Consider the following 27,263-nt stretch of genomic DNA (forward strand, 5'->3'; position numbering starts at 1 on the left):
TATTGATAATATTTAATCAATTACGGGAAACCATATTGCTTAAAGGAAAGAAAAAAATAGCACCAACCTTAAAAATACATTAAAAACAAAATAAAAATGTCGATTTAATAGTTATAGAATAAATAAATTTGATTGAATTGCTTAAATTGGATAATAATAGCAACTATAGTAGCATCTTTTTATTTTGTAAAAAGAAGATAAAAGAGAAATAGGAAACGAAAACCTTTTTGAATTCATTCATGTCAATTATCGGTGGGAGTGTGGGACCACAAATACAATTTTAGCAGCAGCCAACAACCTGAATAAATACTAAAACTCATTCGATTCCAATTCCAACAACAAACATTCCACCACCAACAGAACTTGCTCTACCACTGATACTATCCGTCTACCGGAGAAAATGAGCGGTGCCGGAAAGACGGTGTGCGTTACCGGAGCATCTGGATACATAGCTTCATGGCTCGTCAAGCTCTTACTTCACCGTGGTTACACTGTCAAAGCATCTGTTCGCGATCCCAGTCAGTTTCTATCTATAACTTGTTTTATGTTTTTGTTTCACTGAAATCTGTGCTTGAATCAGTCTATCTGCAGAATCCGCTAGAGCGACTTGTTAATTCCTAATATCTATGTTTATCATTCGTCCAATTTGATTTTAGGTTTATTAATTGCGACGAATTCTTCTTACAATAATCGCGCTTCAAATATTACACTTCCTAAGTGCGACAATTAGTGTCGGTTTTTTATTCTGAAATACGGAATTCATCTGCACAAGTATAACTAATTTTCTGATAGAAATTATGCATTACATAGTAATTCAACTGAAATGTACATCTTCAACCATGGGGTATTGAAATCCGAACACTTGTAAGAATTTCTGTATGATGTAAATGTAATCCCCTGAATATCAAAAAATTGGGCGTGTTCTTTCAACTTACCTTTCAATTTAGGAATTGCATATTGGATTTGTCTAATTGCTGGTTTTCTGGGATCTTTAACTTTCAGACAACCCTAAGAAAGTAGACCACTTGCTTAAACTTGAAGGAGCAAAGGAAAGGCTTCATTTGTTCAAAGCAAACCTACTTGAAGAAGGCTCTTTTGATGCTGCAGTTGTTGGCTGTGAAGGTGTTTTCCATACAGCATCTCCCTTTTTCCATGCAGTCACTGATCCACAGGTTTTTCCAATACACTACCAATACGTATATTAAAAATACCAAAATCTCAACTTCAGTACAAATTCAAAAGGCAAATGATGGATAAATGATAAAAGGATAAATCTCCTTGATAGCTTGTTGGATTGATGATGTTAAAAACACAGTTCTTGAATTGTGAAGTTTTGATTCTTGTGTTTCAGGCAGAATTAATTGATCCTGCAGTGAAAGGAACACTGAATGTGCTTAATTCATGTTCAAAAGCTTCATCAGTTAAAAGAGTTGTAGTGACATCATCAATTGCTGCAGTTGCTTACAATGGTAAACCAAGGACTCCTGAAGTTGTAGTTGATGAAACCTGGTTCTCTAATCCAGATTTTTGCAAAGAAATGAAGGTATAAATATAATAAATACACTAACTTTAATGTTTTTTAAACTTATGTTTTGGGGTCTGATTTTTTTTTTTTTTTAATGTTTGTACAACAAGATGTGGTATGTGGTGTCCAAAACATTGGCTGAAGAAGTTGCATGGAAATTTGCAAAAGAAAAAGGATTGGATATTGTCACCATAAATCCAGCTATGGTGATTGGTCCTTTATTACAGCCTACTCTTAACACTAGTGCTGAAGTTATTGCAAACCTATTCAATGGTAAGTATTATTTGTTAAAAAAAATTTAAAATTCTGTTTATTATATCATCCAACTTTCATTTCTTCCTATTACACATTATAATTTGAAAAAACTACCCTATTACAGATTCAAATGAAAAGCAATTTTTATTAAATAGGTAGAATTTCAAAATATGATGTCCTAGTTACAAAAAATTGGTAGTATAATGCCTTAGTAAGAAGAAAAAACTAGAAAGTATAATGTTTTAAGAGAAAGAAATGAAAGTTGGATGCTGTAATAATAATTAATAAACAAATAAATGGAAGTACGTTTGCTATTTCTTGCATTTATCTCTTGTTAAAATGTTTTAAGTGTTCATTTTTTAAGAGCTAAATGCAAGAATTAGGCAATAGCAATGTGTTTCCATTTAGTTGTTTATTGCACTATAAAAATTTAATCGACTTTATTTTTTTCCGGAAAAACACCTTACGTTTTTTCTTGTTTTCCAATCCGGCCCTTTTAGTCATTTTTTCCCAAAAAAGTTGTAAAATGTGAGGGTTTTTCAGAAAAAACTAAAATTTATGAGGGTTTATTCGGAAACAGTTAGAAGGATGAGGGTTTTTTTGGAAAAAAAAAAAGACAGTTGAGGTTTTTGTTGGAAAAAATGAAAAAAAAAAAAAAGGTCTTTTTCAAGAAAAAAAAATAAAGATGAAGTTTAATTAGGAAAAAACATAAAACATAAGGTCTTTTATGAGATTTAACCCTTGAAAATCTAATAAAAGACCTTATATTTTATGTTTTTTCCGGATTAAACCTCATTTTTATTTTTTTTCCTGAAAAAGACCTTGAATTTTTTCCGAAAAAACCCTCAACTTTCTTTTACCTTCTAACTGTTTCCAAACAAACCCTCAACTTTATTATTTTTTCTCGAAAAAACCCTCACATTTTACAAGTTTTTCTCGGAAAAAAACCCTAAAAGGGCCAGATCGGGAAAAAAATGAAAAAATACAAGGTCTTTTTCACTAAAAAAATAAATTTGAGGTTTAATCGTGAAAAAACACAAAATATAAGGTCTTTTATGAGATTAACCCAATAAACAAATACATGAAAGTAAGTTGCTATTTCTTGCATTAATTTTTTTATTTATTTGTATCATATCATTATGTAGCACAAACATATGGAAATTCAACCTTTGGTTGGGTTAATGTTAAGGATGTTGCAAATGCACATATTCAAGCTTTTGAAATCCCTTCAGCAAGTGGAAGATATTGTTTGGTGGAAAAAGTTGCTCATTTTTCAGAAATAGTCCAAATATTACGCAAACATTACCCTGAATCTCAACTTCCACAAAAGTAAAGCTTCTACTTCTTTTCTTATTTATTTATATTTATTTATTTATTTAAAAAAGCATCTTGTAAAAATTGAAAATCGGGTGTTAATAATGTGTTATTGTTACACAGGTGTGCGGATGACAAGCCTTTTGTTCCCACATACCAAGTGTCAAAGGAAAAGGCAAAGAGTTTGGGTATTGACTATATTACCCTTGAAGAAAGCCTCAAGGAGACTGTGGAAAGCTTGAAGGAGAAGGGCTTTATTGGGACTTCATCAAACATGTGAAATCATTCTCTTGCAACTTGTCATGGAGATTGAGTAATAATAAAAAGATGTTTTAAGTGAATTTACATCTGGTATTGAAACCAGAATGGAGTTATGTATTATGAATGAAATGTATTGGAGCTTATTTCGTCCTTTGTTTCTAGACATCATATTTCTTGCTAGTAATTTAAATTATTATATATTTATTACGCTTTGTATATGACATGACAATAACATGACATAACAAGATGACATTATAACATGACATGTATTAGACTAATGTGGTAAATATTATTATTGAGGTAAATACAATTTTACTTTGGACTCCAAAAAACTAAATTAATCAATACATCTTATATTCGTCTTGGACGCCTGTAGCACACCAAATTTTGTAATAGCTTTTACAATAAATAAATTTGAGCTCATTTTATATTGTAGGAATGAAATTTTATGGGTAAGTTAACGTATTGATGAATAGTAAAATTATCAATTATAATCGTCCTTCAGATTAATCTCAACCCTTCATCATGTATGTATTTTATTTTCCTTTTGTTCCCACGTACTTGCTCCAAATGCGCAACAACTTTTTTTTTTCAAATTATCCCTTGATTAACTTTAATAATTTTTTTTCCTTATAATAATTTAAGCAAGCTATTTTGGTTTTCTATCATAACTTTTGTTACGTGATACTCAGTGTGTATATATATATATATATATATATATATATATATATATATATATATATATATATATATATATATATATATATATATATATATATATATATATCATTAAGACAATCTCATTTTAGAGGATTATATGTTTTCCGTATTTTGTGTAAATGTAATATTAGCCCATCCAACTTTTGTGTTTGTTTTAAAGGTCACTAAACTATTTTTTTTTTTTTGCATATTAAAAAAATAAACTCTCACTTCTCTGTTTTAAAATACCCTTATGTTACCTTTTACCAGGTTGAAAGGTAATATACATGTCATGAAGGAAAATGTCGGTGCCATGTCATTTAATGAAATGGTCACGTGTGGTACATTTATATTAATTTGTTTTAAATAAATTGTTTGCATTATACAATCTCCTCCCCTTCATTGAAGAAACCCCTCCTCATTGAAGAAAACCCTCGTCCCACCATAGTAACTGAAGATCGATGGCTATATTCATCTCACTCAAAGTTCATTTCCAAGGTGTGTTCATCAACAAACCTTTTTGCTATTCTGATGGTGTTCATCATGTGTTCGAGAACATCGTTTTGCTGGTATGTCATATAATGAGTTTGTGGGTTTTCTTGAACGATTCACACAAGAGAAATGTGAGAAACTTTATTATTGTCAACCCGATTTACAAATCCCAGAAGGTTTAACCTTGCTTTCTAATGAACTTCAATATCAAGAATTTATAGACATTGCTTATCGATGTGGAGTACAAGTTCCTGTTTACATTGACCATTTTGGTACTATTGTGCACGTAACTAAGGCAAATGAAAATGAAAATGAGGATAATTATTCTGTGAAGTCAAACATGTCAATCGAAGGGGAAGAAGGTATTAACCTAACTGATTTCATGAGTCCACAACAGAGCAACATGAAAGGAGTAACCTATGAAAGAGTAAGTCAGGCAAATGGAAATGAAGATGCCACAGAAGGTGATCCAAATTTTGATGAAGATGAGAATATCCCAGATGTAAAAGGAAAACAAATGTTTAATGAAGACATATCTTGGAAGAAGCAGTTTCCAATTCTAGGTATGAGGTTCACCAACCCTAAACAATTAAAATTGATGATTTGTAATTATGTTGTAGCAAATGGGTATCAACTGTACTTTGAAAAAAATGACAGTAAAAAGGTTATTGGTTAAGTGTAGTGATGGTCAATGCACATTTAGGTTGTGGGCATCATGGATGAGTGAGGAGCACTCATTCCAAATCAAGTCCCTTATCATTGAACATAATTGTGCAAGAAATTTTAAGTTAGGGTCAATTGTTAATTACAGATGGATTGGTAGTCATTTCACCAGGGAAGTTCTTGAGAATCAGAAATTCAATGTTAGGATGTTAAAAGAGGAAGTAAAGACTAAATTTGGCATAGAGGTTAGTATGGAACAATGTAGGAGAGCCAAGCAACATGTAATGGCTCTTGTTGAAGGTACCATAGTGGAAAATTATGCAAAGTTGTGGTCCTATGGTGAGGAGATAAAAAGGTCTAATCCTGGGTCAACAGTCAAGTTGTCTATGAACTCTATGCCAGATGGGAAAACTTACTTTAGCAGGATATATATATGTTTTCATGCACTAAAGGAGGGTTGGAGAAGTAGTTGTAGAGGGATAATAAACTTAGATGGGTGTTTTCTAAAAGCAACGTGTACTGGTCAGTTATTGCGTGTTGTTGGTAGGGATGGTAACAATCATATATACCCAATAGTTTGGGTTGTAGTTTGTGTTGAAAATAAAGACAACTGGAAATGGTTCTTAGAGAACTTGCAAGAAGATCTGCATCTTGAAGGTGGGTTTGGTAAGACATTGATGTAAGATCAACATAAGGTATGTTTTTGTTCATAATGTCATGGCTTATTTGTTTCAAATGTGATCTACTTCTAAATGTTCTGATAATGTAAATGGAGGGGATAATTGAAGTAGTGAAGGATTTATTTCCAGAGATAGAACATAGGCAATATGTCAGGCATGTTCTTTCCAACTTCAAGAAGAAATTCCCTGGGGCTCAATATGAAAAATTATTTTGGAAGGCTTGTAAGGCATCAATTGAACCTCTTTTCAATTCTGTAATGAAAGAGATTCAAATGATTAGCCCTGCTGCTTATGTGCATCTTATGGGAAGGAATCCAAACTCATGGTCAAGAGCATTTTTTTCAAATAGGAAGGGGGTGTGATGCAGTTGAGAATGGGTTGTCTGAAAGCTTTAACAGTGTTATCTTGGATGTTAGGAAGAAGCCAATTATTACAATGTTGGAGGATATTAGACTATATGTGATGCAGATGATGTGTAGTTTGAGGCAGAAAGGAAGTGGATGGGGACAGTTTGATGTATGTCCAAACATAAGGCTTGCCATAAATGAGTTGAAGATCCAACAAAGGTACTTTATTATTCTCTGAAACTATTGTTCACCATAGTAGATATTGCTAACCTTGTTTATTTGTAGGTACTGGCAAGTGCTTCCTAGTGGCATGAATACGTGTGAAACAAGACAGTTAGGAGAGTCTTATGGTGTTGATTTGGAAAAGAAAACATGTACTTATAGGATTTGGCAACTGAATGGGTATCATGCTTGCATATATATATGAACACCTACAAGTACTCGATAGGAAGCATGAATGGGAGTGCAATGTGGCCCCCAACAGACTACATACCACCTTTGCCACCATTGAAAAAGAAGATGTCAGGGAAACCCACTATTAAGAGAAAGAGGGATAGTATTGAGGTTAGTGGATCACACAGAGTATCCAAGTCAGGAAAAAAGATTGTTTGTGGTGTTTGTAAAAAGGCAGGCCACAATAAGTCAACATGTGATGCAGTGTCAAAACCCCAAAAAAGTAAGGTAAAAAAGAGGAAGGCTGAAGGTGAAGGTGAAGGTGAAACTAGTGCATTGAATAAAATGAAGGGTGAAGCTAGTACATTGAAAAAAGGGAAGGGTCAAGTGCAAAGGGGAAATGGTGTAAATAAGGGAAAGGGTGAAGGTGAAGGTGGAAGTGGAATTGGTTTCAAAACGGGACAAGGTGAATGTGGGTCAACAAGTGTTGTGAATAAGAAAAATGGTAAAAAAGAAGGTACGGTGAAGTTAAGAAAAAAGTCAGAGAGGATAATAAAAAAAAGTTGGCAAAAACGGGGAAGGTGATACATCAACCAAACCAATAGACTTGGATTAAAGGTGTTTTGGTTATGGAGTATGTTAGTTACAGTTAGATGTCTTTATTTCATGTTTGTTATGGTCTTGTTAAGTTTGTTAGCGTGTCTTTAAAACACCAAGTTAAGACATTAATGAATGCATGGATGTTTGCAACATGAATGTTAGTTTTTTTGGTTTAAAGCATAACATGAATGTTAGTTTGTGATTGTAACATGAATGTTTGTTTATGATTGTACTTCCAAGGTAATTCGACATAACAAAGTAGTTTCATATAACAATGTACTTCTACATAACAATGTACTTCCACATGAAAAAATCAATATACATTTAACATATCAAAAGGTACTTCGACTACATTACTAAATATTAGAATAACATCATATGCAAAACAATGGTTAATAAAGTAGTTTCATATAACAATGTACTTCTACATAACACTGTACTTCCACATGAAAAAATCAATATACACTTAACATATCAAAAGGTACTTCGACTACATTACTAAATATTAGAATAACATCATATGCAAAACAATGGTTAATAGGAACTAATAGGAACTACATTTCATTTCCTTCATCGAAGAGGCCATACATACATTACAACTGAGGTTATTGTGTTACCAAAAACCCACCAAAAAGATGGTTCTAAAAACCCTAACATCGAAAACAGGCACCACCGATCAAAATAACCAACAACACATACCCTAATACATACATATTATACTAGCAGATGACGAACTTAGACAAAAACAAACAAACTTCGACAACCCCAATAACCTAAAAAACGCTAATCGTCATCGTGCTACCTACGAACTAAACTACAGCCCCCAAAATCCAAACACAGAGCATTTAACACAAACATGAACCCCGATCAACGACATCACTGCAACTCCAACAACACCCATCACGGTCACTATCCTTTTCAAGTACCGTATTTCCTCCCTAAACTCGCCAACTTGTTGTTGCATTTCATCTCTCAGTTTCTCAATCTGCACTTGGGTTTCCATGGCGTGAAGCTCGTAATCAGTTGGTACGTCTAGGTCCGAAACTCTGAAACCACCATAGGAGAAGCTTTGTTCTGAGGCCATCTTCTTGATTTATAAGTGGGAAAAAAGCGAACTTGGCGGTATTATGTGTAACATCCCAAGTTCACAAGCAAGAATTTGAAGGGTGCTATATGAAAATAAAAGAAGGGACTCGGCGAGCAGGTATTTTGACTCGCTGAGCCGAAGCGAGTGTCAGGCACGTGATTAAGTGGCCTGACTCGACGAGTCGGTGCTGAATGAGGAAAAGCCCTAATCTTCGGGTTTGCACCCTATTTAAAGGACTTAATGTCCTCCCCTCATCCCCCTTAGCCCCCTTTGAGATCCAGAAACCCTAATTTCGTTTGTGAGAAGCCTTGGAAGCAAATTGGTGTGATTTGTGAAGGGATCTTGAAGATCAAGAAGCTTGGATCAAGGAGACTTGAAGAGATTCGGATTATACTTCAGTGGGAGGTCATTTTGGAGGTAAGGAATCGTTATCCTTCGCCTTCTCCTTTCTAGTTCCATTTTCATGGAGTTTTAGGGTTTGGTTGGAGAAATATTGATGAGATCTTGGTGCATGAGTTAGATCTGGGTTTGAAACTCCAGATCTGAGTTCTATGTGGATCATTGATGCAGAAAGCCTTTCTAGTTGCTATGTAAAAGCCATTCCCCATGAGTTAAGTTCCTTTCTAGCTTTGTTTTTGGAGTAATGGGGCATGAAGCACGTAAAGGTAGCAACTTTATGTTGCTAATGGACTTTAGAGACCCAGATCTATTGTTTGGAGCAAAGGAGTAGCTCTGAATCTCTCAATTTTGGACATGCACGTATGAACTCGGCGAGTCTGGGAGATGACTCAGCGAGTTGGGCTAGGGTTTTAGGCTTGAGTCGCGTAGTAACTCGGCAAGTCACATAGGTGACTTGGCGAGTCGTATGATGATGAGCTTGGACTCGGCGAGTCTGATGAAGATTATCGTGGACTCGGCGAGTCTGTTCTTGGACTCGACGAGTCACAAGCAGAACCTTCAACCTTTTCTGGTTAATACTCAGAGCGGTGAGTTGGGTGGTGATTCAGCGAGTTGGTCAGAATGAGACTCGGAGATTATTGAACTCGACGAGTCATGGGGTGACTCGGCAAGTAGAGTCAATCGGAAGGTTGACTTTGACTGAGAACTTTGACTTGACCTTCAGGGGTATTATGGTAATTTGGATATTTATGTTAATGGTTATTGATGGATATAGGTGTTGGAGTTTGAGGCAGTGCTTCAGGATTGTGCTCTCGTGATTCGGTTCGGTAGTTGCAAGGTGAGTTATCCTCACTATATCAATAGGGTCTAAGGCACCAAGGTCGGCCCTTTTAGTTGTTATCATGGTTACAGTATGCCACATGTGGTTATGATATGTTAGATTGGTATCCGGATAGACAGTATGTTGTCATGCTCTTATGATCTGTTAGGATTGGTATGTTAGTGACCTGGTTAGGTTGGTGTTTTGGTTATGAGAGATTACTATGATCGATGATCTGTGAGATAGTTATATCTGATATCTGTACGTGTACTGTTTGATGTGCTTATTGATCTGTTTAGATTGGCGTCCTGGTAATTAGGACAATATTATGTTAGTGGCCTGGTTTAGGTCGGTATCCTGGTATATAGGATGATGTTATGTTAGTGGCCGGTTAGGTCGGTATCCTGGTTAGGATGTTGCTATGCTTTATGATCCACTAGATCGATTTGTTTGTCTATGGACTGTTATGTGATTACCTGTTATATGTGCACATGGTTATTTTCTTGATGTTTGGGTTGAGGCGGTCATGCTTTGTGCTGAAGGCCAACATACCCTACGAGCGGTCTGGATAGAGTGTAGGCCCGTATGGCGGTCCAGTCATACCGAAGGCTCGAGATAGATCCAGATAGACTGAGGGCCCGGTGTGGGCGGTCCAGTCATACTGTAGACTCAGAGAGTGGACCAGGTGGACTGAAGGTCTGTTGAGAGCGGACCAGTCACACTGCAGACTTGAGAGGCATGGTTGTTCTGTATTGTGATATGATATGATATGATTATGGTTGTATGTGGTTGGTATTTTGGGGAAAACTCACTAAGCTTTCGGGCTTACAGTTTCAGTTTATTGTTTCAGGTACATCAGGAGATCGTGGCAAGGCAAAGACGTGATCGTACCGCTCCTCATATTCATGATTTTGTGATTTGGTTCTGGGAATAGTCTGATGTTTAAACTATTTTGAAAACAAGTTGTATAACTTAATGGTTTTTGAATAGATTAAAATGTTTTAAATTGGCTTGAATTTTATGGGTGTTACATTATGTGAAGCTTACAGATTAGGGTAACAAAGTGGGTGGGGAAGACGTATTTAGGGTATCCCTTCAATTTATAAGGGGGACCATTAACGATGACTAGGCAATCTTGGGGTCCAAGAGTACAACAGTAATAACCCATGGTAGAGGCCCATGTCACAAAAATATGGGTTATACCTTTTACAATTGGTAAAAGGATGTAATTAAACGGTCATATGAGAGTTTATTCCTTTAATGTGCAAAAAAAATAGTTCAGTGACCTTTTAAAACAAACACAAAAAGTTTGATGGGCTAATATATCATTTTCATTGACCCTATACCTAAATATTGTCCGATTTCAAAAATAATTATTGTAATCATCATAATCATCAACTTCAACTAAAAGTATTTGTAATTTATCTTAATACAAAATATCACCAAAATACAGAAGTCGGTCAATTTCTTATCCGATTTTACAAGATATATTCTTTTTACAAATTTGTTTTCCAATTTCTTTTACATATTTGTTTTCATGCAGTAGGGTTGTAAAAATGTGTAAAAATCATTTTATGAATATTCGTTCACAAACCAAAAATGCACTATTTATGTATAATTAAACATAATTCCATAGCATCATATGAGGGGTGCTACCCCTAGTTTATTACATTTTCTCAGTTTATGCAATTATTCAAGGGTAACTAACAAGTGAACTCATCTACAATCAAAGATAACTAGCTGATTTTTGTTTCACTTTGAAGGTAGACGATGACATGTACACATGAAGTTGCAAGTCATTTTGATTCTTAGCTTAGTTACCCCTGAATAGGAAAATAGTTGGTTGACCAAAAATTGAAAAACAATAAATGTTGAGTCAACTTGCTCGATACTGACTCGAAAAGTATTCGAAATCAACTCAGTTCGAGACGATTCTAGGCCAAGCTTGATCTATTCGATTAGATTATCAAGTTGAGCCCACTTATTATAAGAGTTGACTTGTGAGGCTCACGAGCTTAATCGAGCTTAGTCGTATTTACGCTTTTACCCTCTATTTTATTCAAATTTGCATAATCAACCCGAGTTGAGTCGAGCTTGCAAGCTTAATTGTATTTTTTGTTACAATTTAATCTGACTTCATTTTCTTAATAACTAATTAAGACAAGCTCAAGTTTGAAATTAAGGCTCAAGTCGAACTCAAGTTTTTTAATCGAGTCGAGTTTCAAGCTTGTCGATACTCAACTCGATTACACTCCCAATAAAGTGGCTAGACTAGGAAAGTAACTATGTGCAAGATAACATCAAGTTTAAGTTAAAATCATGTTAAACGTCAAAATTTGAAGCAAATTTTGTGAAAAAAAAAATTGAGGTTAATTTGAGGAAATCTACAAGAAAAACAATGTAATATACTTATTTCAGTAAGTTTCCTTTTAATTAAAAGAAAATTTGTGATGGATAAGAGTACGTAAACATCAATAACAAGCATATCCATGTTTAAAGTCAACTAACACGTTGGAATGGGAAGTAAAAGGTAAGGATTACTTTATTCTTGGGTTTAACTAAAAATTGGAAGCATAAATGGCCAAATGAAAAGTATATACATCTAAATTGTAGACTAATTTATAACAAATATTCATGTGTAAATACAAGATACATAGTTATGCCTTTTTAAGTTGGACAAAAGATTTCAATATTGTTTAATTGATATCAGTCTCAAATCAATGCATGTCAAACAACACGGTATAATCTCTATTATGTCGATTAACTCCTATTTGGATACAAAGAACCAAATACAAGAATTTGGAAAAAAAAAAACAAATATCAAGAATTCACTTCAAAATAAACCTTAAAATTACAATTTTGCTCAACTTTCATGAAACTACTTGAATTCGAACAACCGCTTATTCTAACTAAACCTCACTTCAACTTGATTACCATCAATTTTATCAGACTCCCACACACAACATTAAAGTCATCACTCACAAAATTGTCTAATTTGTGTGGCAAAACCGATATTAGACCCCATGTATGTACAAAAGAAAAAGAAATAGCAATGTCCTTTCCAAATTTCTCTTTTATAGCAATGTAATTAAATCTTCAAATATAGAAGTGAAAAAAAAAGGTAAGTGTGGAAGAACAACCTTATAAGACTTTCTTCATTTCAAAAAGGTTTGAACGTTCCTTGTTTGCCACGTCAGCATCAGCTTGGGAAGCAATCGCTACAATTACTCCTTTATCTTTAACAGCGTCAACTATGTCCGCAAATTCCTTGAAGTCATTTGACCTTTGGAAAAGCAAAGAGTTATGAAATAGCAATGTACTTTCAATTATTTTTTGTTATTTAACATTTAAATGTTCAAAATAGGTTTAAAAGCAAGAAATAGCAACACAAAATTGGTTAGACCTTATATTTTATGTTTTTTCGGGATTAAACCTCAAATTTATTTTTTGCCTGAAAAAGACCTTGTGGTTTTTCATTTTTCCGATCTAGCCCTTTTAGTCATTTTTTTCAGGGTTAATCTCATAAAAGACCTTATACTTTGTGTTTTTCCTGATTAAACCTCAAATTTGTTTTTTGCCTAAAAAAGACCTTGTATTTTTTCATTTTTTCTGAAAATATCCGACTTTTTCTTTTTTCTAAAAAAAAAACCTCAACCTTCTAATGCTTCCAAATAAACCCTCAAATTTTTTAGTTTCTCTCGAAAAACCCCTCACATTTTACAAAAAAAATTCGGAAAAAAAAAAATAACTAAAAGGGCTAAAGATCGGTTGAGGGTTTTTTTTTTTTTTTTTTAAAAAGAATCCCTCAACTTTTTTAGTTTCTCTCGAAAAACCCTCACATTTTACAATTTTTTTTTTCCAAAAAAAAAAAAACTAAAAGAGCTAAAGATCGGTTGAGGGTTTTTTTTTTTAAAAGAAACCCTCAAACTTTTTTAGTTTCTCTTGAGAAACCCTCACATTTTACAATTTTTTTTCGGAAAAAAATAACTAAAAGGGCTAAGATCGGTTGAGGGTTTTTTTTAGGAAAAAGAAAAAGACAAAGTGAAGGGTTTTTTCGGAAAAAATGAAAAAATACAAGGTCATTTTCAGGCAAAAAATAAAGTTGAGGTTTAATCCGGAAAAAACACAAAATATAACGTCTTTTATGAGAATAACCCTTTATTATAACATTGTTAGTTTCTTCTTGTTGAAGCATTTTACTTTCAGATTATTTCTTATGGCATTTTATAAACAACATATAAAATCAATCTTATAAAAGATGAAAGATATTACCTTGTTGAAAATATTTCTTCACGTCTTGCTTGTCTATCTTCTTCAGAAATTCCCGATAAATATCGCAAAAAACTACAAAAAACAAATGAACATCATTTTTTTCATGGCAATAAACTTAGCTAAAAAAAATATTATTTTATAAAAACAATCAAAAAACAACATACCTACTAAAACCTTTGGCATCAGGTAGTTGGAATGAATCCAGATCCTGAATTGTACCAATAATCGACTTCTCAAGGGTATTATCGTCAATTTCAAGTCCACGTAGAAAATCAGATGTTCCATCATATACATCCAGTGTCTTCAGTAAATTAGGATCCCGATACGATAGGAATGACAAAACACCTGTATGCAATAATACAAGGGTAAAACGGTAAATCTAAGAACATCATAATTGGCAATGAATAAAAAAAAATGAGCCCATACAAAAACTGCAATTGGTTTAGTAGGGTTTAAACTTTAAAGTTTAGGTTTTTAAGAGTTGTTGTCCCATTATTATCAGTATCAATCACAAGGGCATATTTGTAATTTTACCTGAACGAGTATCAAAATCACAAAAGCCACCAAACGCCCCTCCATTAACTCGAATATTGTCCCACAACCATGTATTACTAATGTATTTAGATATAACATAAGCACTCCCATTTAGTTGATAACCATTTTCATAAATATCAGCTGCTTTTCCAACATAATTCACCTACAATTATTATGAAACTAATATATTAATAATAATTATTATTATGAAACCAATATGGCTTAAGAGACATGAATGATAAACTAACCTGAGTAGGGATTATAATCGCTTCATTGTTTGATGGAAGTTGTGCATTTGAAATGGATGATGAAACTGAGGAATTACTTGGAAGAGAATTGAGAAACTTTCTTATGTATTTTTCTGAAATTTTAAGGTTTCTTCCATCAGATGTGAGATTTACAACGCAGCCTTTTTTTGAGAGGAGGGTTTGGCGAATTTCTTCAAGGGACATTGAAATTTCACTCCATTTCTCTTCAATTTTCCCTTCAAGATCTTTCAAGAATTCCAGATAACTGAAATTGTATTAGATATTAATAAAAAAAATAAATAAACTGATAAATATTTTACATAACAATTTGATTTTAGTTACATAAACTATTGATTAGTTGAATGTGTAAAATGAAACCATATACAGCAACTTACTTGACTTTTTTTTTATCAATTAAGACAATGTACTTAAATGAATCTTTATAAAACTGATAAATATTTTAACCCGTGTCAATATAATTGTACACGTGGATGATGACATGGCGAAAACAGGAAAAACCAGTGCCACATCAACTTTTTTACAAATTCCAGCTCGCCTATAAATGAATCTTTATAAAGAATGTTGCTTTTTCTTGCATCTAACCCTCAATTTATCTGTATCTATTATTTTGTTTATACCCATGTAAGTAGAAATTATAGGTTATTCATGGTTAAAAAATCTTGATTATATTCATGAAGAACAAAAACCTGACACCACCCATCTGTTCAGCAATCCATCCTGAATGGTTTAATTTTGCATTCATCCTTGTAGCTGCAAGCCCATGACCACCTTCCCTTAAATGATTCTTTTAAAAAAAATTAAAAAAAATTATAAAACCAGACAACTAAATAAAAACTGATTACTAAAATAGTCTACAGCTCCAATAAATACCTCTAATTTAGCTTTGCTTTCAGAGACAAACCGTTTGAAACGCTTTGGATTTGTAAATTCAGCTTCTTGAAGAACACATGTCATCTACAAAGAATGAATAGTTATGACCAGGGATGGATTTGATAAGCTTTTTAAGAGGGTATTTACGTCTTTTGCATGGGAAAACTTCCATGAAAATGGGCATACCAGGTTAAATAGAGCTTCTGTGTTTGCTGACATGGCTTTTCCTCGAACAATTACATGGCTAACAGGATCCTTTGAACCTTGCTTTGATGATGTGAAAGGGTAAACTGATATTCCACCTGTCTCCCTTCCAATCATTTGACTGAGCTGAAGGGCATTTACGTCTTTTGTACCCATTTCAAGTAATGACCGGCTGTTTATCAATACAGTAAAACAATTTTAAACATAATGTGGCTTACAGCTTAGCTATAGAACAGACTACAAAGAAATATATTGTTCATAATCTTTTACTAATATAAATGACAACATAGCGTATATATTCATATGTATCTAAGTATGTATATATAACAGCACTTAGAAGTTAGAACATCTTACCAGAAAAGTGGAACAAGGGGAAGAAGTTCAGGCTTCAATGAACTCATATCAAAAGCTATGTCAGCATACAGAACATCATTTGTGATGAGGTCATGCTTCAATACTTTTACCCCATTGATATCTCCAACCTATAATTGCAAAAACTAAGGCTCCATAAAAATCATAAAGTACAAAAATGAATACGGCACTTGAAACAGTATACGAGGCTATATTACCTCTAATGGAACTTGCATAGGTTTTTTAGAAATGTTCTTCAGAGAGAATCTTGGAACAGCTTTTAGAGGTGCAGAAGGTTTCAGTTGTAGCTCACTTGTCACACGAGCTAATTCAGCAAGATCTTCTTCAGTCATACTTGCTTTGAGTTTTTCTAAGTTATACCTCTCTACTGATTCATGTTGAGAAGCCTTCTCTGGATCAGGCTGATTAAAGTACAAATTCATTAGCATGTGTGTAACTGAAACATAACTGTCTTCCATAGACGCACAAGAACTGGAAATGTGTGTTATGCAGTACCTGAGCTTCGACATTTGGGCGATGAGGATTATTTAAAATGAATTTTTCTATCAATTGAGTAGATACAGCTCTTGATCCTTTCTTGTCCACTCTAGCTTTCAGAAGTTCCATGGGCTGATAAAAACAATACAAAATCAGAGAAAGGGATAAACGTTGTTCTGTTTTTTTTTAAACCGATAAAAGGAAGAACTCATTCAATAGAGGAAAAGCTAGAGCTTAACTTACAACAGAACGAAGCATCAGCGCAAGCCCTTGAGGAAACGCTGATGTGTTGTTTGCTGGAAGAGAAGATTCAACTGAGTTCAAGGAAGTCTCAACAGCATCCGAATAGAAACCTTCATGTGCCAAAGAATTAAGTGCCTGCATCACAGAACGTTCTTCAAGTTTGTTGTATTTAGAAACATCCTTCACTCCAGGCTGAAGAACTTCCTGAAGCTGTGCTTTATCCAATCGAGTCTTGAAAGAAAATAGGATTTCAAATTGAGCTCCAAAGATCCGCTGCCTTTTTAACCAGAATAATTTCTTGCGTAATTCATGCCTTTTCGTTTCCATAACCAGCATTTCCTTGTTGATTTTCATTTCAAATTGTTCTCTTGCCTTTTTATGGACATGAGGTGATTTTAACACAGTGAACAAGGATCGTGTCGAAGGCAAGCCGATCTTACGTGTGTCAGGTGGAAGCTCCCAATGAAGGTTTTTGTCAATTGACTCGAACGATCGAATCATTATCTGCATTTTGGTGGTAGAGTCGGATTTGGCTCTCCTCATTTCACGCCGGACGATGACATCACCGGAAGAACTTTTAAGCAAGAACTTTCTCAGAGGAGAAGCCATGTTAGGTTAAGGCGGTGCCGACGGTGGCTCCGGTGAGGGAATGGCTAGCCAATTGGCTTTGGACGAGGTATGTAGGAGGATTTCGGCGTTTCGCCGTGGAGTTCAGTGTGTTAGGGTTTTACCTCATAATTTGTCTGCTCATTAGACGAGGTGGAATTCGAGATTTGTTAGACCAAATAAAAAGAGAAGTTATTGTGAATATTTTTTTTCATCGTTATATATTTTGGTGTTTCTTTGATTTTTTTTTTCTTGTTTATTGTTTCTATTTGTGTATAATGTTTCGAAAAAAGTAGGGTCGTGTAGTAGATTATCAAATGTAAGGGGACGAAAAATAAACTCCACAAACTAATATGGTAAAAACTTGAGGTATCACATTTGGTAAATGCTATGAACCAAAAGTGGCAAATTCTTGAAATTTTTATGGCTAAAATTGTCAAACTCCAATCTAGGTACTAAAACTGTCAAACCCCTAAATTATTTTGGCTAAAACCATGGTCTAAAAAGCGTGGTATAGCCGTTACGAAAACGTCCAAGGCGGGTTTGTTAAGCGTGGCGTCCAAATAACGTGTCAAGGCGTGCCAAATAACTCCAATCGCGTTATGGCGCGAGTTTTTTTCAAGGCGCGGGTTTTTTGTTTTTGTTTTTTTTTTCTGTTTTTTTCGGGCCTAAAATAATTGAGCTTTTGTTAACTTTTATATATTAAATATTAATATAACATATCTAAAAACTTCATATATTTGATACAATTCAATAATTATATGATTTATCTCTTTTAATGTATATAAAATAGTCACGCCTTGAAAAACGTCATGGTTCGTCAAGGTTTGTCATAACTTAACTTTAACCTCGCCGCCAAGTCACGCCTTGCGTTTTTTAGAACCTTGCTAAATCCTAAAGGGTCTTAACTTTGGACTAAAATTGTCAACATTTAAAACTATTGTGGCCAAAACCTAAAGTCTCTAAAGTTAACTATTCCTCTTATTTGTTGTTTCTATCTTGTGTGTATAATGTTTTGAAAAAAATAGGGTCGTGTAGTAAATTATCGAAGGTAGGGGGACGAAAAATGTCAATTCCACAAACTAATGTGGTAAAAACTTGAAGTGTCACATTTGGTAAATGCTATGGACCAAAAGTGACAAATTCTTGAAACTTTTATGGCTAAAACTGTGACAACCGTCAATTTCTGGTCAAGTTAAAGTCAAATAAAGTCAACAAGTCAAACCGGTCAACTCAACGAACCCTTGTATATTAGGGTTTACATTATGTTTACTGTTGTACAACTCACTACTTTAATACAAAGTATCACTTGGAAATTTCAGGTGTTTAGAAATTCTAAACCCTAATCAGGATAAGTGATGTAACAACTCGATAAAACACTATTGCATACCCTTCGGGGGTGTGTAACACTCTTAACAAGCCATAACGGGGTTTACAAACCTTGCGTTAAGAAGCTAAACATTCACAAAGACCACAAACAAAGTCTCTCTTAACCTATCTCTCTCTATCTAAATCTCTCCCAAATCTCTCTCAAAACATCTCTCAACTTTTCATAATCAATCGGGGCATCTCGACCCTTAACTTGGTCAAAAACCACTCAAAACGGGAAGTTGAATTGAAAAACAGCCATTTAGAACCGAACCTAGTCCTAAGAACCGAAACCTATAAGAACCGAACCCTCATGGAACCGAAACCTCTAGGACCGAAACCTTTATAGGACCGAACCTGCTTATAGGACCGAAACTGCTTATAGGACCGAACCTCTAATGGACCAAAACCTCTAATGGACCGAAACCTCTAAATGGACCGAACCCTCCTTTCGTTTGGATCACCTTCGGTCTTCGGTTCCATCCAACCTGCGGTTCCTACTCGGACAATTTCGCATAAAAGACTACTTTCGGTCCTCAACCTTCTAAGACCGAACTCACACACTTTCGGTTCTCAACCTTTCTAGACCGAACCTACCTTCGGTTCTCACCCCATGGGACCGAACCTTCGGCCCTGGTCTCGGATTTTCACCATTTTTCCCGGTTTTTGACTATTTTCATGTTTTAAGCCCGTATTCAATGATTTTCACGCGGGATTTTCATATAAATCCATAGTTTATTATTTTCAACCTTCTAAGATCATAATATATCCTTATCTTAAGGATTTCTATGATAAAATCTTCATTACTATTGAGAGCAAATTCAAGTACAAAAGGTGCTCTTTGACTTTTCCCCATAAAGTTATGACACCTTCAGGGCACTATTCATGCTTTATGTCACTATTCACATTAGCCTTGTCTACTCATTGTACCCTTACTCTTCTTCAACAAGTTTCCTTAACCCCGTACTCTCCAAGAGTCAATACTTCTCAAATCTCCTAGATCTCTTTCACTTCCCCCATAAACTAGCACACTTTTCTCTCCCCTCCTTTCTACGAGAACTCAAAAATTTCCAGGAAGACTTGAGCTTCTCATCCACTTTTGGTAAGTAACTTCAGCCTACACTTAAATATCCTACACTCTTTCACTCAAATCATAGATTTCTCACACAAATGTCGACATATTTGTTCTTAGGATCTTCAAATCTTCGAGCATCTTTCAAGTGTTCTTAACTTGGAAACTTCTTTTCTTCAACATCCATCATAAGGAATCAGTCAAGGTGAGTTCATACCCCTACATTTTCATGTTTTCTTCAAGTTTTAGGGGGGGTACAAGTTAAAACACCATAATATAACTTAAACTCAAACATCAGCTTTCATTAGGAAAGTTGAGTTCCATTCACGGACGGTTTTGAACATCTTAAACTTTTTAGTTTTCAAAACTGTATAAGGTGCAAATAGTTCAGGTTTATACCTTTCTAATTATTTATTAATTATTTTCAATAAAGTATTAATTAATAGATTTATGTTTTTTTATTTATGTAAAATTATAATTGTTGATTCAAATAACATATTAATTTTTGTTTTACATGCACACTCTAAACATTCAAATGAAATAATAGTTAGTCACAATACACAACACTATCAAAGTTCAAGATAGTGGCTACCAAATTATAATTATAGATAGGTTGCAGAAATCGGGATTAATTGTGGATTAATCATAAATTAATCGTTTAGCGTTCTCCAACCGACATTAGGGGTGTTTGACGGAAATTAGGGATTAATCTGGTTTGGCGGGATTAATCGGTAAAAAAAAAAAAGAAAAAAAAAAAAAACCTCAAAATATCACATTTTTTTACTCCAAAATTTTCAAAATTTCAAATATTATACCAAAATGTCCATATTTACGTATTTTCAAATTACAAATTTTCTTATTTTCTAACTTTGAAATAGTTGTTTTTCAAAATTCAAGACCAATTAATTCTTTAACCCCAGTCGACCATCGAGCTACCGTCAAGCGATTTTTACAACCTTAAATTATAATAAACAAAAAGACTTGGTCTACGATTTGAAATAAAAACCTTCAATCATCCGATGTAAACTAAGTCAAGATCTCAATTCTTCACTTTTTCTTGAGCATGGCTTAGCTAATTTTGTGATAATAGTAATAATGGTATACAATACAAATGGAAATTTAATTACGTCAATAAATTTTACTTTTACTTTTAGTAATCATTTCCAGTTGTAACATACATGTCCAATTATTGTGTTTTGCTAGTTTTAAAAATGAATAATATTATGAAATATTATATGAATTTGACTATTGAGTTCTAACATATAGTTTTTACTAGAATTAAAGTAAAACTATGTTTAAAATCATTCAGAATGTATTGGAAGTCTTATGAGATTCCAATCAAAAGGAAAATATTGAAATTTAACGAAAATATAAAATTTGAAAATAAGTAAAATTTTATTATTGAAAGTTGTAATGAATCTCGTTAGAAACATTTAGGCGAAAACATCATCGAAATCCGAGTTATAACGAAGAAGTTATGACTCCTTAAAGTTTCGCGACAGAACTGGCACAACACTACTTAGCGTAGAAGGTGAGTTTTCGATAAACTACTTTTTAGCTTTAGTGATCTAAATGAAAGTCGTAGCACTCGTTAAACCGAGAATTTTCATAAAAAGAACGTCCAAATCTGACTTCGTATGAGGAAGTTATGATTTTTCTAAGATTCGGAATAGCAGTAAACAGCTAAAAACTCGAAATGAAGATCGATCGATATTTAGCCGACACAACCTAAACGAGAATCGAAGATCTCTTCAATAGTAGTACAACGGTAAAAAGACAGACGAAAACGGACGTCGGATGAAGAAATTATGAATTTTTAACGGACTTTTCCTGTCCCGGCCTGTTAAAAATATAATATTAAAAATGAAGTCAAAATTAGCCGACGGAGTCTAAACGAAAGTTGTAGAGCAAAAGATACGAATTTTAGAAGTTTGAAAAATTCATGTACACCCCGCGTACTCGGAGACTAGGCCTCAGATTGGCCACGTCACCTCTTCCTCCGGACAAAGGACACGCATCATACCCTCTTGACACGTCCGAGGTTCAGGAACCGAAGAGATGCCACGCATCACACTACACGCAGCGTATGAGGCTACGCCCTGCGTACAGAGCCGCAACGCGTACGCCCAACGTACCGAGGACTTACACCCAACGTAGTCAGCTGCTTCGGTCCCCTATAAATAGGATGCGAGACTGCCCGATTTTGTTTAGAAAATTTGATACTTTTACACCCTTCACTCTCTTTTCTGGCCACTTTTAACCCCTCGAAGTCTCAGTATCATCCTCGAAACCCAAAGCAAGTCCCGACGCACCGAAGTTCCCGAGAAAATCATCTTTCCAGTCGAAACTCGGCCCGCGTAAAGCTCGGATTTCAAATAAAATCCCCAGTTTCGTCAAAGAAAGTTAATTTCTACTAACGAAGTGTTGTCCAAATCGTCATTATTCGATTAATTCATGTCACACCCCCAAACCGAATTGGCGGAAACATTCGGGGGTGGAGGACGTCATGTACAGTATCATAACAAAGCAGGATAGTAAAACAAGTAACAACATCCATTGCATTAAGAAGAATAGTTAATTACATGTGTGTTCTTTGATAAAGTTTAAATGACACCAAAAATGTATACTCAAAATAATGATGAGTCACGAATCCACTCTGTCTTCTCAAAAGCTGCATGGGTGTACTTGCCTACTGGTTCCTTGAGAATACAAGTTATTTTGAAAGAGAGTATTAGCATAAATGTCGGTGAGTTCATAAGTATTTAGTGTCATTTGCTTAACTGGTGTTGTAAAATGTTTAAGTTTGAATAGTAAAATGGTTCGTTTCCTACACAGAAAATCCTATATTTTCTCATTTTTTTTAAATGAAATGCAGTCTCTTACCTGAGACCCGACTGTTTGTGGGTTTATTCTTATGTAAAAGTATAAATTGTAAAGTTTGTACTTTAACTTGTATGAAAGTATGTTTTCCATATTAATACTATCTTTTACTAGGAAAATAGTAAGTTTTAACCCAATGGTACTATCACTGTATAATGAAATGGAAAGTGACGACTCCTAATCGTATTAAATGTACCATAAGACTCGGGGAGTCTTATTACCTCTAAACCTAACTGGTTAATTAAGGTATCAATGTGATATCGTTATAATCATACTTGATCAACCTATTTACAATGTACGCCTCTATTCGGACGCCGAAGTGTTATGACGTTTGATCACCCATGGACCTCCAGGTCCCACTGTAGCTAGCAGCGAGGTGTGGGATGGTCAGTCTCGTATAGATCTATACTTAAACTCATGCTCTCCCTCCAGGAGACTCTGGTTACAAAACATGGCACCATAGTGTAATCTGTGCCATGAAGTAGTGTCTCACATTCTAGTTATCATGTTCTTCTTATAGCATACCTGTACTTTTGTTAATGTTTTTGTATATGAATATGTTCACTTCTTTGTTCTTGTATATGTATATGTATATGTTCACTTCTTTGTACTTGTATATGTATATGTATATGTATATGTTCACTTCTTTGTTCTTGTATATGTATAAGCAACGCCCTTCCGGGTCAACTTAGTGAGAGGAACGACAATCTTGGAGAAATCTCTGATGAATCTCCGATAATGACCGACCAACCCTAGAAAGCTCCTGATCTCGTTGGGGGACCTCGACACTTCCCAACTCATAACAGCCTCAATCTTGGCTGGATCGACCAAAATCCCATTCTATTTAACAAGGTGTCCTAAGAACTAAACCTCTTGTAACCAGAAATCACACTTGGAGAATTTGGCATAAAGCCTCTCTGCTCTCAACACTCTAAGGATCTCCCGCAAATGCTCCTCGTGCTGCTCCCTAGACCTCGAATATACCAGGATATCATCGATGAACACGATCACCGATTGATCCAACATAGGTCTTCACACCCAGTTCATGAGATCCATGAACGCTGCCGGTGCATTGGTGAGCCCGAAAAGGCATCACTACGAACTCGTAATGACCATAACGAGTCCTAAATGCCGTCTTCTGAATATCCTCATCACACACCCTCATCTGATGATATCCTGATCTCAAGTCAATCTTGGAGAACCAAGATGCACCCTGCAACTGATCAAACAGATCGTCGATCCTCGGTAACAGATAACGGTTCTTGACCATTAGCTTGTTCAACTCCTGGTAGTCAATGCACATCCGGTGGGATCTGTCCTTCTTCTTGACAAAAAGGATCGGTGCTCCCCAAGGTGAGCTACTTGGTCGGATAAAACCCTTCCCCAACAATTCCTGAAGTTGTGAGGATAACTCCTACATCTCTGGCGGCGCAAGGCAATAGGGTGCCTTGGCGATAGGTGCCGCCCCTGGAATCAAATCAATACGGAACTCCACCTGCCTCTCGGGAGGCACTCCTGGAAACTCCTCAAGGAACACATCCGGAAACTCGCCCACTATCAGAACATCAGCGACCAAACTCGGTCTCTCGGTAGCAACTCGTGTATCCATCACATACGCTACAAATCCCCTACAACCCTGTTGTAGACTCTGCCTTGCTCTGGCAGCTGAGCAAAATGTTGATCCAGATCGGGTACCCTCGCCATATACTCTAAGTACCCCCAACTAGAATCTCGTATAGTCACTAACTGATGCTCGCAGTCTATAACAGCTCCAAATCGGCTCAACCAATCCATGCCTACAATAACACAGACATCCCCCATCACGATTGGTACCAAATCTATCGAAAACTCAACACCGAAAATCTCGATCGTACATCCCCGAATCACATCAGTAGAAAATACCACGCGCTCGTCAACTATGGAAACTCGCAAAGGTCGAGTCAACGCCTCTCGTCGGATGTTGATGTGACAATTAAATGCTACTGACACGAAAGATCGACTTGCACCCGAGTCAAATAACACCAAAGCAGGTACAAAATTCACAAGAAAAGTACCTACACATATCTCAATATAAGCATAACATATTTCAATAACATAATGAGTAAGAGAGTACATACCAACCACAACATCGGGTGCTGCACGGACCTCCTCCGCAGTCAACTGAAAGGCTCTACCACGAGCCCTCGGAACCTCGGCCTTCACTAGCCGACTCTCTACAACCCGTGCAGCAATAGGGACAAATCCTTGTGTTGTTCCCTGCATCAGCTGTGGTCACTCGGCCTTCCGATGGCAAGTCTGATTGCAGTGGAAACAAACCATGAACCCCTTAGGGTAATCCTTGGCTATGTGCCCCTCCTTGCCACACTTGTATCAAGCACCCGCCCAACAAGTCCCCTCATGTCCCTTGCCGCACTTCCCACAAGTACGACACTTCTAGCCTCCAGTCCTCGAATCGGTGGTCTTTGCCCGCTTGGCTACCGGCTGAGACTGTACCGATCGCCTATCCCTCTTATGAGACTCCGCATCCTCCCTAGCCTAAGTCTTTATCTCAATCTCCCTCTTCCGGGCATTTACCTGAAGCTCAGCAAATGTCCGGTATGACGAGTTCGCCACGAACTCACGAATGTCCCTCCTCAGTATGCTAAAGTATCGGCTCATTCGTGCCTACTTAGAAGACACATGCTCAGGGCAAAACAACGCCTTCTCATGAAACATCCTCATAATCACTGTCACAGACTCGGTCCCCTGTTTGGGGACACGAACTCCTGGGCTAACCGTTCCCTCTCCACCGGAGGGACATACTCGTCACGAAACATAGTGGTGAACCTCTCCCAAATCACTATAGTGAGATCTGCAGGAGTGAAATCAGTTGTCATAAACTTCCACCAGTCCTTCGCTCCCAAGCGAAGCTGGTTTAGCGCGAACCATACCCTCAAATGTTCCAGACAGGAACAAGTGTAGAAACATCCCTCAATGTCAGATATCCACCTCATCGTGGCAATCGGATCATGGGTCCCATCGAACTCTGGTGGCTTTGTGTTGCTAAACTCCCGGTATAGCAACGAGTCACCCCCAGCGACGGTTGCGGTGGCTGCAGCAGTAGCCGCCTGAGTAACAGCAGCGTATCGCTCATCAAACATCTCAATCAGCATGGTCTTAATAGACCCAAACATCTCCGGGATAGCCTCACGGATGGCTGCGGCCACCTCCTCATGAATCATCTGTCGTATCTCATCGTCACTGGTACCACTGGTACCGCTGCCCCTAGCGTTGTGGCATGTAACCACCATGATATCTCTGAAACACAACATAAAACAATCAGAGACTCGACTAAGATCCCTCACACTCGATCACTTGCTCCTCCTTGTTCCTTAGCACCCTAAGGATTCTTACTTGGACTGCACACTGACTGGTGTTTTCAATAGTACAGGCCCAATACTACCTTCTACACTGCATTTGTATTCATTCCAAGTCTTCCTCCTAGGATCCTAGCTCACAAGTACTCTATATCTCATCAGGTATTGACCACTCTCATAGAAGATCTATCACATGCTCATTCCTGCTCCTACTTGCACTCAAGCAAATCACAGATAACAACCCCTAGGATAAGGCATCATAATTCAGGCCACTCTAGTCCTAAATCATGACATACTTAGCATATTCTCTAGCATGCATATCACATATCATATCAGTTCATAACACATAAAGTAAGGGTATTTTGGGAAATCACCGTTCGGGCGCTGGCTGATTGTACACACTGCTCGTTTCCTTTTTCTCTTAAAATCTCTTATTCATTTTTAGGAAAATCATTTCTTTTGAAAACTTTTCTCAAATCCTCGGTTTGAGTCCAGACATACCCGAAGGTGTATCTGAATCCCTCAAACCAAGGCTCTGATACTAAATTGTAACGACCAAAAGTTTCAATTTTAAATTCATAAAAACACATGTCACATCATAAATTCCCAAAAGTCAAATCACAAATTTCCAGAACAATTATTCAAATCCAGGATCATAACTCCATCTCGATGCAGGTGTACAATCATGTCGGTGCCTTCCCGCGATCATCTGAAGTACCTGAAACACATAACACATAACACGGTAAGCATAAATGCTTAGTAAGTTCCCCAAAATACCACATGCACATATTAGCCACTCGAGGCTATAGCTCTGTACGACCTTCCGGTCAATGTGTCTCAATGGGACCTTCCGGTCCCATATCTATGGTAGACCTTCCGGTCCTACCATGACTTGCCTTCCGGCCCCAGCTCTGTTTGCCTTCCGACCCAATTCATCTAGCATATACATATCACAATATAAATACCACATAAGTCACATAGCTCATATAAATACATAAGACCTTCTGGTCACACATAGTTACCCTTCCAGGTAAAGTATAGTGAGAAGACTCACCTCGTAGCTAGAAGAATACCGACAACCTCTCAAAATCCTGAACTAGCCTCAGCCTAACATATTTAGACAAACATCACAATCATTATCCATCCTTTTACACATAAAATCCTCTCATTCTCTTTATATCTCTCAGAATGGGTAAAAGACCATT

At 36.1% G+C, this 27,263-nt stretch overlaps 3 protein-coding genes across 3 annotated transcripts; 2 read left to right on the plus strand and 1 right to left on the minus strand.

Moving 5' to 3' along the window:
- The first annotated feature begins 318 nt into the window (after positions 1-318).
- Positions 319-3,562, plus strand: LOC111909118 (phenylacetaldehyde reductase). Its single transcript, XM_023904907.3, has 6 exons — positions 319-518; positions 1,003-1,172; positions 1,352-1,543; positions 1,636-1,798; positions 2,926-3,109; positions 3,218-3,562. The coding sequence occupies exons 1-6, from the start codon at positions 401-403 to the stop codon at positions 3,372-3,374; spliced, it is 984 nt and encodes a 327-aa protein (XP_023760675.1). The 5' UTR covers positions 319-400; the 3' UTR covers positions 3,375-3,562.
- A 1,063-nt stretch (positions 3,563-4,625) lies between these two features.
- Positions 4,626-5,892, plus strand: LOC111909102 (uncharacterized). The gene is made up of 2 exons (XM_023904890.2): positions 4,626-5,109; positions 5,204-5,892. Exons 1-2 carry the CDS (start codon positions 4,626-4,628, stop codon positions 5,890-5,892), a joined length of 1,173 nt encoding a protein of 390 aa, XP_023760658.2.
- A 6,452-nt stretch (positions 5,893-12,344) lies between these two features.
- On the minus strand, positions 12,345-17,541 carry LOC111909117 (presequence protease 1, chloroplastic/mitochondrial). Its single transcript, XM_023904906.2, has 12 exons — positions 16,777-17,541; positions 16,552-16,665; positions 16,254-16,457; positions 16,039-16,166; positions 15,667-15,856; positions 15,481-15,564; positions 15,297-15,394; positions 14,590-14,854; positions 14,342-14,504; positions 13,972-14,152; positions 13,808-13,879; positions 12,345-12,818 (listed from the first exon to the last, which is right to left on the minus strand). Exons 1-12 carry the CDS (start codon positions 17,383-17,385, stop codon positions 12,677-12,679), a joined length of 2,250 nt encoding a protein of 749 aa, XP_023760674.1. The 5' UTR covers positions 17,386-17,541; the 3' UTR covers positions 12,345-12,676.
- Between the last annotated feature and the right edge of the window lie 9,722 nt (positions 17,542-27,263).

The sequence above is a fragment of the Lactuca sativa genome, chromosome 2 (genome assembly GCF_002870075.4).
Source record: "Lactuca sativa cultivar Salinas chromosome 2, Lsat_Salinas_v11, whole genome shotgun sequence".
Taxonomy (NCBI): Eukaryota; Viridiplantae; Streptophyta; class Magnoliopsida; order Asterales; family Asteraceae; genus Lactuca; species Lactuca sativa.

Excerpts from the sequence above, each read along its gene's own strand:
- LOC111909118 (XM_023904907.3), top strand. The coding sequence starts at position 401 with ATGAGCGGTGCCGGAAAGACGGTGTGCGTTACCGGAGCATCTGGATAC. Across the intron at positions 1,173-1,351 it reads ATGCAGTCACTGATCCACAG|GCAGAATTAATTGATCCTGC; the intron begins GTTTTTCCAATA and ends CTTGTGTTTCAG. Across the intron at positions 3,110-3,217 it reads GAATCTCAACTTCCACAAAA|GTGTGCGGATGACAAGCCTT; the intron begins GTAAAGCTTCTA and ends ATTGTTACACAG.
- LOC111909102 (XM_023904890.2), top strand. The coding sequence starts at position 4,626 with ATGTCATATAATGAGTTTGTGGGTTTTCTTGAACGATTCACACAAGAG. Across the intron at positions 5,110-5,203 it reads GAAGCAGTTTCCAATTCTAG|TAAAAAGGTTATTGGTTAAG; the intron begins GTATGAGGTTCA and ends AAAAAATGACAG.
- LOC111909117 (XM_023904906.2), bottom strand. The coding sequence starts at position 17,385 with ATGGCTTCTCCTCTGAGAAAGTTCTTGCTTAAAAGTTCTTCCGGTGAT. Across the intron at positions 15,565-15,666 it reads CAGAAGCTCTATTTAACCTG|ATGACATGTGTTCTTCAAGA; the intron begins GTATGCCCATTT and ends CATTCTTTGTAG. Across the intron at positions 14,153-14,341 it reads TGATTTTGATACTCGTTCAG|GTGTTTTGTCATTCCTATCG; the intron begins GTAAAATTACAA and ends TATTGCATACAG.